At 34.7% G+C, this 12,533-nt stretch overlaps 1 protein-coding gene across 1 annotated transcript; it reads left to right on the top strand.

Moving 5' to 3' along the window:
* The first annotated feature begins 1,862 nt into the window (after nt 1-1,862).
* Nucleotides 1,863-6,939, top strand: SEH1H (Transducin/WD40 repeat-like superfamily protein). Its single transcript, XM_059586974.2, has 8 exons — nt 1,863-2,103; nt 2,823-2,934; nt 3,245-3,345; nt 3,696-3,773; nt 4,849-5,004; nt 5,741-5,853; nt 6,111-6,237; nt 6,635-6,939. The coding sequence occupies exons 1-8, from the start codon at nt 1,942-1,944 to the stop codon at nt 6,764-6,766; spliced, it is 981 nt and encodes a 326-aa protein (XP_059442957.2). The 5' UTR covers nt 1,863-1,941; the 3' UTR covers nt 6,767-6,939.
* Nucleotides 6,940-12,533: the final 5,594 nt, after the last annotated feature.

The raw sequence follows: 12,533 nt of genomic DNA, 5'->3' as shown, positions 1-12,533 counted from the left end.
GGGTAAATCCAAATAATTCAGAAAATATATAAATGAAAAAAAAAAAAAAGATTTTTCACGTGTCAAACAGTGTGACACGTCAATAATTTTTTTGACATGGTAAATTTCACCACACCAAATTTTTTTTTTTTGACGTACTGGAATGTCAAAACATTTTTTTTTTTTTTATGTTCCAGTTTCTAACACGTCAGAAATTACTGACGTGTTAACATTGACACGTCAAAAACTTGAATTTTTTGACATCCGCCATTTTAACCGTTGAGACACGTCAAAAATCACACGTTAGAAAGGGTTTTTTGACGTGTCAGTTCCATTGACACATCAGAAATGGTTGGTAAAAAAAAACATGATTTTTATAGTGATAGAGTTAGATACATCAATAGTATTTTCATTATTTTCTAATTATTTTTCATAAATTTCTTGTTCATTTATGAGTTTTTCACTTAAATTATCCTCCATATTTGGTTTATTGCTAATAACAAATTTATTTAAAGCTCCTCTTTGAGATTTAATCAATTTCTCCATTTTTCTTTTCTTTTTAAGTTTTTCATATCCAGATGCATATTTTCTACTAGTAGACATGTTTAATTAAAAATATTAACAACAAACACAATTTAAATAAAAAAAAATATTCTGACTATAATAAAATAAATTATAAAAATATAGTAATAAAACCTGACTTAGAGAGGCAAAGATGAGAGAGTTCTTGGAGTTGGAGATTTCTAGTCTTGAAAGAGAAGAAGAGTTGGGAGCATTAGCATGAAGGTTCTCGTGAGACTCAAAAAAATTGCAGAAGGACCGAAGGTTCTCGACTTCTCGTTCTTTATGTTGGTCCTCATTAAATTAGACCTTATTACTTATTTGCTATTATTAGAGGCTTTAAATTTTTTTTTTATTATTTTTTTTTTTTGCCTTATTAAAATTTTTTTGGGCCTTATTAAATTTTCTTTTGGGTTTTATAAATTTTTTTTTTGGGGCCTTATTATTTGGGGGCTCTAGGTGACGGCCTTAGTCGCCTACCCATTGAGCCTGCATGTGATATTGAGACGTGGAATGAGATCATGCAAAAATTAGGTTTTTTTATTTTATTTTATTTTTTTAAATTAAGGTAATTTTGTAAATATATAAAGTTTACATGAGTATAATGGTCCTTTTCACATTTTCGCTATTTGATTTAACCCTATACCCTAATAGGAGGGGGTTGAGACTGTAAATTTTTTAAAGTTGAATATATTCAATTCAAAATTTTTGAAATTTAAGAGAGATGGTAAAAAGTAATGAAACTTCATAAGGTTAAGTAATTACTTTATAAGGTTTTTCCAAATAAATGCAAAGGGAAAGCGAGAGTAAAAAGAGGAAGGATAATTATTTTTTTTTTAGAATAAAACTTTTGGTTCTCTTTGGTTTTTCTTGGTTTAGGGAACATTAAAAGAGCGTGTAGGGTTTTTCAAGAAAATGCGATTTTAGGAATCTATTACTAGTACACTTACTCAAGGGAATAAATATATTTACTATTTTCACTCATCAAACGGTTTGACGAGTGAAAATTTTAAAATACCCCTAATATGTTTATAAAATTACAAAAATATATTGAATTGAGATGTGTATTTAGGAAATTTTATTTTCTCCGTTAGGATTTTAACATTGAATTTGGACATGAGGGTTGCTATTGTATACTTCTGAAAGATGGTAATCCTAAATTGATAGCTTTTAAAGTTTAAGGGTATAATTAAAAAATAATAAAAGATAATAAGTAGTGAACATTATAAAAACTTAGCTATTTGTAATAAGTTCAAACCAAATGAAATTGTCCTGAAACATTTCATTGCCCGAAACGCGACCGTTTTATCCCCTTCCCAATTGATGTGCTTTTAGCGCCCCCCACTCGAACCCCAAACCTCTGCTAAAGGTCTCGGAGTTTCAGAGAGTGTTTTCTCGTACATGGAGAAATCGTTGGTGACCCTTGAAAGGGGGACGGTCTGCTCGGCGTGGAACTACTGTGGTCAGAGACTTGCCACTGGGTCCGACGACGGAACCCTAACCTTCTTTGACTCGCGGGATCCAGCTTCTTCTTGCTCCTTCACCTGCACTTCCAAATCGAGGGTTCGTAGTTCGCTCGCTCTTCACATTTCTCTTTTGGTCATTTCCTTTTAGTTCTGTTTCCGCGTTAATGTAGCTTTGATTAGCCTTTGGCAATTCCTTTCCTAGTTGGTTAATTACTGGTTATAAGAAGAGTTTTTCCGCGTTAACGTTAGGCTGTGATTGTTTCCTTGAGTGTATGTGTGTGCGTTGGCTAAGTGATTGAATGTGTCTTGATCAAATAAATTCCAAATCCAAAAACTGAAGATTAGACATAAGTTGAAGCATATCGTGTACACTTTTGTTGGTTTTCCATGTTTAATCTGATTCTGATGGAGTAGACTGAGCTTGAGAGTAATGTGAGTCGGTCTGGGGAAGTTGATGCTTCATGAAAGAGATTGCGGGTGTCATTTTGTACCGACACGAAGTTAAGATATTGGATTCTAGAGAATTAGGGAAACTTTTGGATATGCTGTGGAATTGGAATTGGGTTCAACAATGTTTATCATAAAAAATGTATCTGGAATTTGGATGATAATGCCATTAAAATTGCTTATGGAATCCAAATATCATTCAGGTTTGCAGAATGTATTGCAAGCATGGATTGCTATTTGTGGGGAAATTATGTCATCCATAGTTTTGGGTAATGCCAAGAAAAAGTAGAAAGTTGATTGAGAACTGGGTTGCAGAAAGTTAGGTTTCGTCTGAAAACTGTTGATATTATCTTGCTGAACTTTTTATAGGTACATGAGACCAGCATTGTGAAGGTTGTTTGGGTTCCTCCAGAATATGGTGATGCAGTCGCATGCGTTTGTATGGATGGAACTGTGTCATTGTGGGAGGAGGTCGTAGAAGGTTTGCTTTGACTTTATTATCTTGTTTGACCTAGTGTGGCGGTTGTCCTGTCAAGACTGCATGTTGGATATATAACTGGGAGATGCAATAAAAAACGTTAAGAGTCCTCTTGCTTGACATGAAAAAGGGTTTATTTTTGGTTTGTTCTTTACTTCCATCAAATTAAGGCTACATTTTCAGTAACAAAAAAAAATTGGAGAGCCTTTATTTCAGTGAAAGTTAACTTGGAGAGACAGACACAGAGAGGGGAGTCTATGATACCTACTAGCTTGTGCTTATTTGTTATCTTTTGCTTCTTGTAATTCTCTAGATGCACAACCTCTTCAATGGAAGCTGTGCAAAAGCTTTAAGAGCAACTCAGCTAAAGTGCTAGATATCCAATTTGGAATCTCTTCTACAAGTTTGAAAATGGTGAGCTACAAAAGCCATTACATCTTTTCTTTATTCCTAATTTATTGCCTATATAAATGGTTGATGATTTTTGTAAAGGAAGTCAATTTGATTCATTTCATCTGATGCAAGATGGCTTTTAACGTCTATCCAGTCCATTCCTTCTCGACATACTTTATGAATGATCAGTTCTCTGTGATGCAAGATTATGAACATTTGATATTAATGCTGTATTACAACTCAACAACAGCCGTGACTATCTCAAGCAAAGAGATAGCTCATGTTTTTTATTGTCTATTACTTTGTAGTACAATTAGAATGCACAACTGACGTTTTGATGATAATTTGCATATCTTGAATGTACAATACAGGTTGCTGCATATTCAGAGGGGCATGTGAAAGTCTATGAGCTCCTGGATTCCTTGGAGCTAAAGAATTGGCAACTTCAGGTGATCATCTTATTGTATTTAAACATTATCTTTATTATTCACAGTTCCTTGGGTTGTGCCCCTCTGCACTTTAATAAGATTGCCAATTTATGTGAAGATTTGTGCAAGCTAGAAAACAATATTATGTAATTTTCTCATAAAAATGGTATGTATTTGTTTTTATTTTATTTTTTTGATTTTTTTTAAAAAAATCATGTCCTCTTGCATGTGCCATGTTTGTATTTCTTCTTCTTTTTATGTAGGGAAAATTATAGTTTACCCCCCCAAAGTTGACAGCGTTTTTCAATTCGAACACTAAAGTTTTAATTTTTGCAATCCACCCCCACAAAGTTCTAATTTTTTTCAATTCGACCAATATTATCCCAAAATTTCCATATTGTCCATAATTTTTATTTTTATTTTTATGAAGAAAAAAAAACAAATTTGGGGTACAAAAATGGCCAGATGGCCAAAGGGGTGGCTCCTAATTTTTTTAAAATTTTTTTATAAAAAATAAAAAAATAAAAATTAGGGGCAATATGAGAAGCTTTGGATACAATTGGTCAAATTGCAAAAATTTGAAACTTTGGGGGGGTGGATTGCAAAAATTGAAACTTCAGTGTTCAAATTGAAAAACGCTGTAAACTTTAGGGGGGTAAACTGTAATTTTCCCTTTTATGTAACTCTCAGATTTCTGAATACCTCTTTTATTTATGTTCTTTTTTTATTTTTTATTTTTATTTTTTTCATGATGATTGGAACAACAGAGAACTTTTCTTTCTTTTCCTCTTTTTTGTAGTTTGTTACTAACTAATATAACTATTGATGTTACCTTCTTGGCATTCTTGTTTATTTTCAATTATTTGAGTGATTAAAAAAGGGAAATGAAGATTAATTATTTTATTGTAACTGTTGACTCGGAAGCCAGGCTGAGACTATGGTAAAATTCATTCATAACATATAGAAGCCTTGTATGAAAGTATTAGGTGGTAGAAAGATACTCTGTACTTGGGTTCTTAGATATTTTAGCATTTCATAAATATTTGAAGATTTTAATTTTATCTTTCTGTCATCAACATCATGTCCTTCTGGCCAGGCTGAATTTCAGAATGTTATTGAGTCGGTCTCTACATTTAGCAAGGCTTTGTGCTTATCTGCATCTATATCTTGGAATCCACAAAGAGGTGAAAGCCAGGAATCAAGTTTTGTTTTGGGTTTCAATTCAGATACGCCACAACTGAATTCCTCCAAGGTATACTTTTTACTTTGGTTTCTTCTTATTCGTTCTATGTGCAGCTGTAGACTACATATGTGTTCTGGGAACGATTGATTTTTCTTAGGCATGACTCTCTCCTCTCTTAGCATAATAATTGAAAGTTGTTGACTTTCATGGCCATGTATGTCAAACTTAAAGTTATAGTCTGAAGCCATACTCACCAGGCATAACCTTAACCTTGTACGCTTTAGGAGTACTGACAATGCAAAGATTGTACCTTCTTATGCATCAGGTATTGTGTTAACTAAACTCTTTTTTTGGTATAATTCAAGTCTCCGGTATGTGCATTATATCCTATGGTTTTAACACTACAGGAATTGTGGTTTGTGACTTTGTGATGTCTTCACTTTGCTACTGCAATCAGTGTTCAGTGTTTTGTATCGCTGGTTGGCCTTTTCTATTATTAAGGGAAACAATAAGACAAGCAATGCAAAGGAGAGAAATTAAAAAAAAATTAAAAATGGAAATCCTTCCTATCATGATCAATGTGATTCTTACTTTTCCCTTTCCGTCAAACAGAAAAACCATCTTTTTTGACATTCATTTCATGAAAAGTGAAGTGCACATTGGTATAAGTTTTCAAGAGATATATCCCATATAATAGAAACAGGTCTTAATTAGGTGAAATTCTGTGGAATATTAGTGATTAAGCTAAACTGGATGAACTCTCAATATTAAATTGGATAGTTAATCACAAAGTAGATTCCCACAGGTATGGGAATTCGACCAGGCTCACCAAAGATGGCTTCCAGTTGCAGAGTTGGCTTTGCCTGAGGACAAAAGTGATCAGGTTTATGCTGTTGCTTGGGCAACAAACATTGGCAGGTTAGGTATTTCTAATTTGTAATGGAACTGCATACTATACATAGTAGTCTGAATTTCCTGGTATAGCCTGCTCTTCATGTAATTGAATGTGACTCTTACCAAATTCATGTGAGATGATTGAATGTGAGAGCAAGTTCAGACTAATCGGGTTAAGTTTGTTTTTTCATCTATTGCTAATAGTGATTTGTTGATAGGTAGAAAGATGAAGTATTGCCATATTATTTTAACTAATGGTGTTACTGGTACAATACTCTCAGACCATATGAAGTAATAGCTGTTGCAACTCGCAAGGGAATTGCAATATGGCATCTTGGATTGGACCCTGACGCAGATGGAAGGCTCTCAGTGGAGAAAGTCGCAATGCTCTCCAGCCACGAAGGCGAGGTATTAATAAGAATCTTTTTATCCTCTTTCTATTTGATTATAATTCCTGAACTTAGATAAGATGGTTTAACTTGTAATTCCATGGCAAAATGCAATACTAAAAGCGCATGGTGGGTGTCAAACAGAAATAGTATTCATTACATTTGGTTTTTACCATAATTTGGATGCGCAACTCCTTATCTCTGAAAGAAATTTATGCAAAAAATTATTGCAGTGATTTTTATTATGGAGCCTAAAAAAAAATAAAAAAAGAGGATGCAAAATGAATGATGTTAGAAAGCAAGGATATATATATGAAATTCTATGAGACTCCGTGGGACCAGTACTTGAATCTTATTCTGTTTACTGAGAAGAGGACGTGGCAGCTTATTGAATGTTTGTTCAATTTTGCGTTCAGGTATGGCAGATGGAATGGGACATGAGTGGAATGACCTTGGCAACCACAGGAAATGACGGGGTGGTACGATTGTGGCAGTCTAACTTGAATGGCATTTGGCATGAACAGGCTTCATTTGAGCCCTCTTCTTAGGCTCTTGCATATTTTCTCTCTAGTCCTTGCTGTTGTTTTCCTATATTCATTATCTAGGAATCAGTCCTGCCAAAGTGTACCTTGTGATCATGAAGTTCAAAACAAGCAGAAGGTTGATTAACAACCTGGAACACACTTCAACCCATTTCCTAAATGAAGGCATCCTTGTCATCTTCAAATTCTTAATTTTGGCACTTAGCTTCCTCTTATTCTTCTCTCTAGCAGCAACTTTGATCGCAATAATGCATAGGGTCGAGGTGTTGGGTTGACTGCTCGCGATCGTTCCTTGCTTCTTGCTTCCATCTGTCCCTTATATTCTCCACAGCCTGCTCCGGTCTGTCATGGCTGAGTATTTAAGGGTAGGATTGCGAAGACGACTTCCGAATCCTCATCTTGGTCTTTCTTGTCAATTCCTAAATCTTGTTTCTGGGCAGGAACGCAAGGGCTTCAAACTTATTCAGAGTATGGAAGTTATTTCTTTTGGAAGTTGTCTTAGCTATTTACCCCTTCGGAAGGGGTGATTTTGTCCCGAGGGTTCTCTCGTCTTATGTTCACCAACCTTGTTTCTTGCTAGATCAACTACTTGCTTTCCTTGTACCTAGATAGAACCTTTGCTTGGTCAGGCTTTCGTTGTGATTTTTTTTTTTTTTTTTTGAGCAAAAAGGATAGGCCAGAAAGACTAATTGTGGCTATCCTACCTGGGTGTGATCATAGTAGCACATACTCGATAGGAGCTGCACAAGAGGGGCCTAGATGGAGGGAATCATAGGTGCTCCTTCAAATCTAACTGAGTCATAGTCTGACTTAACCCTACCAGGGCATCAATGAGAATCCAAGGTGGCTAATATTAATCAGCCCCAGCAGGGCATCAATGAGAATCCAATGTGGTTAATATTAAGCAGGCTTATGTGAAGATTCTCCATTGCGGAGATTCGAATCCACACCCTAGTACATGCCCTGACCACTTGGGAACTTTCTTGGGCTATTGAACCTCCATCCTTGATGGTTCGTTATCATTTTCTTGTTACTCATTTCATGCCGGTTAATATGAGATGGTTTAAATAATTTTTTTTATATGTCAGGTTAATTGATGTAAAATGAATCTAAATAGATATAAAGAGTTGTATTACTCCTGAGAATCTAGGTATAGTCGGAGTGACGATGTGACATTTTGGACACCCTCTGTGACCTGAAGACCCAGAAGGGACGTTAGATTTGCTGCCATGCTGTTTGCATCCAATGCAAGTGGTGCAAAATAGCAGCGTTGTCAGCCTTAGTACCTACCCTAAGTGATTTTTTTTCTTAAAATAATATCTCTCTTAGTTAGATTAACTAATTCCTTTATTTAATTGACTCCTTTCCAAAACATGCAGAAAGGATTGCTTAATTTGCTTTATGTAAATCAAAGTGGTCTCCCCTCTCTCTCTCTCAATTTATAATAATGTCCCTCTCACTTGGATCAGCTACTTTTTTTTTTTTTTTTTTTTTTTCATTTTCATTTAGTTTCCCCCTCTTCATAACACACATAAAAAGTTGCAGTTTCTCATTTTTCATTCAGCGGCTCCCTCTCAAAAACACACAAAATATTTGATCTTAGGCGATAATAATAAAAAGGTCGTCGTTAATAGGTTTTGGGGTTTGACTCGCATTAGAAAAATTTGCGCTAACTGCCAGGCTATTAGTAGTGACATTTCAGTGTCGACTTTTTGATTGACGCTCATTATTATTTTTTTCTCTTTAGTGTCGATTATTTTTCATGTCAATGCTAATAGACGCTGATAGACCTTTATCAACAGCGACTTTTGACGCAAGTGGCTAAAATTCTTGCAGTACAAAAGATTGATAGGAAAATACAAATTATTTACCCCTACTTACACTTTATTGTTTTTTTTGAACCCCCTTCTTGCACTTGAATGTGAAATTATAAAACAGACTCTAAATACACCTAAAGGGGGTGAATATGTGTTTATTAAAAATAATCCGAAATTAAATCTAAGAACCATGCAACAATCAATCACCAAAATATAAAGCAGACAGGCACATATATTTTGGTGACGAAATAAAAATTCTTGAATAACTTTTCAAAAGGAAAAACTATTATGTGGCAGCCAAAACCAATAAATCATATATTATAGAAAAATGAGAAATTACAAGTTGTTAACACTTGCAAAACATTTGTAGTTGATACAAATTGTCTATACAAGTGACCCTTATTTCCTTCTACCATGGTAATTCCTCCAGAACCTTTGAAAACTTCTTCTGTTGATTTATCATGCCAAAACCTCTAACATACTTCCTGATTGTCAATGAAGAACACCTTCTAACATCTCAGCAACAGATACCCTTCCTCAGTAGCTTCATTTTTATATCTTTGTCACCCAAGAGAAAAAAAAAACTTCATGCTCTAAATCCTTAAAATTCTCTCTTATCACAATGTAAAATTTTCCCCCTAAGTTGCTTAAAAAAATCATACTCTAAAGAGCCATATATATAGGCAACTAAGAATTAGGTTTCCTTACAAAAAAACCCTAATATGAAAGTCGACGTTAGGATGTCTGACGGTCTCATTCAAATGCACCTAGGCTTTATAGAAATCCAAGCTAAACTTGGAAAAACCCTAAAACGGCAACTGACAACTTTTGTTCGGAAGCGGCTAGGTTAAAGTCCTTCTCCTTTATCTCTCGTCTGAACCCACAGCAAACGGCCTTGCGAACGGAGATCTCTAGATTTACTACATGCAACTCCCGTTCGGACAAAGCTCTCGGGTTTTATTATGGACTGCATCAGTTCGGACGGATCAGTGGACAATCTGCGAACAAAGCATTCTACCTTCTCTTGTAATATCAGTTGTAACGAACGCTCCGACGAACGAGGCGTTATGCAAAAGGTACAGAGGCTTGCCATTTGAACTTTACCGAATGCTCTTGCACACCAAAACTCCAAATAAAGAAAAATTACAAAGTTTGAGCACCGAATTAGCAAATAAAAATAACTAACAGATTTGAGAAAAATATATTCTTCTAAGTTGTGTTTATCTACCAAATCTAAGCAACCCACTTCTCATTTCTCCCTTATTTGAGAGGGAGTACGTAGAAAAAGAGAGAGTTGCAGACTAAAAAATGGGAGAGAGAAATTGATGGCAAAAACAAGAAGAAGAACTGATGCAGCGTGACTTAGTAGGCTGCAGCAAAAAACAACAATAAAGCAGCGGATAACTAACTCCAGATCTTGAGTCTATCAATGATCTAAGAATTCTTCTTGACAAAAGCTAAATACTCTCTAGGTTTTGAAGAAAAAGAGAAATAAATTCAACTCTGAGTATTCTCATTAATCAAAATCAATAATAAACAACTGTTTTTCTCTGGAGGCTATAAGCATATATTTATAACCCACAACCCTAAATATAATAAAATATGACATAAATATCCCAAAACCCTAAACCTAATAAATTAACGAAATATTGACTCCCAAAACCCTAATCCTATTAAAACAAGGAAATAAAGACGACTTAACCTAATTTAAAACGCAGAATATAACATAAGTAGCTTCGTATGCGATCGATCGCAGGTACAAGGGCGATTGATCGCACAACCAAGGGCCTGGTGCGCGAGTGTCTGGAAGTACGCTCGATCGCAGGTACACGTGTGCTCGATCGCACTTCCAGGAGGCCTGAGATCTGCATCAAGAACCCATACACTACATGTCACGAATTTGGTTTCAATTTTTTTTTTTTTTTTTTTTTTTTTTTTTTTTTTCACTCAATTGATTTATAGAATTTTGATGGTGATTTTGGGTCTTGATCTCTTTGGGTCTTAATTGCATTGCATATATATAAGCATTGTTGAAACAGATGATTGTTTCGTGCTCAGACCTCAATTGAGGATGCTCTTATATGGGCTTGATTCCTCGTATTTTAACAAGGAAAAGAAAAACCAATCCTAATGGCATAAAGAAAACATAATCCTAATGGAAAGGGAAAACCCAATCCCTATTGAAAAGAAGAAAAACTAAAAACACACATGCCTAAATAAACTAACATTAATGTGGATCTTCTCATGCATCATTTTCCTCCATTAACTTATTGATTTATGGCTAGGTAGGCTTACAAAATATTAAAAAAAAAAAAAACTATTGAATCCCAAGCTGACGCCTCACAGCTGGTTAGATATGCGGTGATATCAGTGTAATAACTAATAACACCAAGATAACAGTTTTCTCCGAGCTTGTCTCTGCCCTCTCCTTTCCAAGCTGCCTTTGGTCCACTTCCATTACTGCCTCACCCACCCCGTCATCTTCATTCACTCTTCCCCAGCTGCTTCACCATGAATAGCCCCCAACCACAATCAAACCACATAAATACTCAAATACATAATTGTCTATTTAAAGACATCAAACTCATTAATAAATTAAGCAGAATTAAACTCAAAGTTTGAATTTGACAAAAGAATTTTATGTTTCTTTAAAATCTAAAATATTTAACTTTCCTTAGAACCTAACATCTATCATGTTACGTGTTTGTAAAATAATTCATGTAACAGCCTGTCATCTAACCATGTCGATCACAGTAGCCTATACATCTTGCTTTTGTCGCATTAATTACCCACAACTTTCTACCTGCGAGCAGTCATTTTTCTTTAAAGATTAGTGCTCAAGCAGAAAGTTTATCAACGTGTAGCATAACTTGTCATTTTTAATTTTATCGGATCGCTTTTAAAATTATTATTAAATTTAAAATAATTATTATTAAATTTTAATTTATTAATAATTTTTGGAGAAAATTCACTTTACCCCCCTGAAGTTTCAGGAGTTTATTAATTTGAACCTCAATGTTTAAAAATTGGCAATGTACCCCTCTAATGTTTCAAAAATTTTCAATTCAGACCATCCGTTACTAATTTTCGTCTAATTGGACGAAAATCATCCAACGTTCATCTCAAGTGGGAATTTGATGCCCTCTATTTCAATTTCTTCCTCATTAAAACCTATGAAATTACGTAATTACTCTCAATTTCATAGATTTTAATGAGGGTAATTACATAATTTCATAGGTTTTAATGAGGGCAAAATTGGAATAAAGGGCATCAAAATCCCACGTGAGACGCACGTGGAATGATTTTCGTCCAATTAGACGAAAATTAGTAATGGAGGGTCTGAATTGAAAATTTTTGAAACATTAGGGAGATACATTGCCAAATTTTAAACATTGAGATTCGAATTGAAAAACCCCTAAAACTTCAGAGGGGTAAAGTGAATTTAACTCATAATTTTTAAAATTACATCACATTTGAGAGAAATAGAGCTCTAATGATCTTAATCTCTCTTATTCGCACCTCACCAAGTAGCAACTGAAAGGCTACTGCACTATCCGACCACAAACTAACACTACAAGAAATTTACTCTTTAAGGGCGACTTATTAGGGGCGACTTTATCTAATATTCAACTATTAGGGGCGACTTTTGAAAGTCGCCCCTAATAGTCAAAGTGGACACTAATAGCCGACCGAAAAGATGAATATTAGCGTCCACTAATAACTCGACCCTAATATACACGCGGGAATTATTCAAGAGGTGGGAAAAATATAAGCGGCCAAAAAAAACCTTTAGCGTCGATGATAGTGGACCAATAGCGTCCACAAAAGCTGGGGAAAAAAAAATCAAATAAAAGCTCAATAGTGTCCACTTTGAAAGTGGACGCTAATACTTAAGTGGACCCTAAAGATTAGGTAGAAAAATTAAAAAATAAATAAAAATAAATTTAAAAAATAGA

The sequence above is a fragment of the Corylus avellana genome, chromosome 3 (assembly GCF_965113065.1).
Source record: "Corylus avellana chromosome 3, dhCorAvel1.hap1.2, whole genome shotgun sequence".
Taxonomy (NCBI): domain Eukaryota; kingdom Viridiplantae; phylum Streptophyta; class Magnoliopsida; order Fagales; family Betulaceae; genus Corylus; species Corylus avellana.
This window is presented reverse-complemented; position numbering and strand designations above follow the sequence as displayed.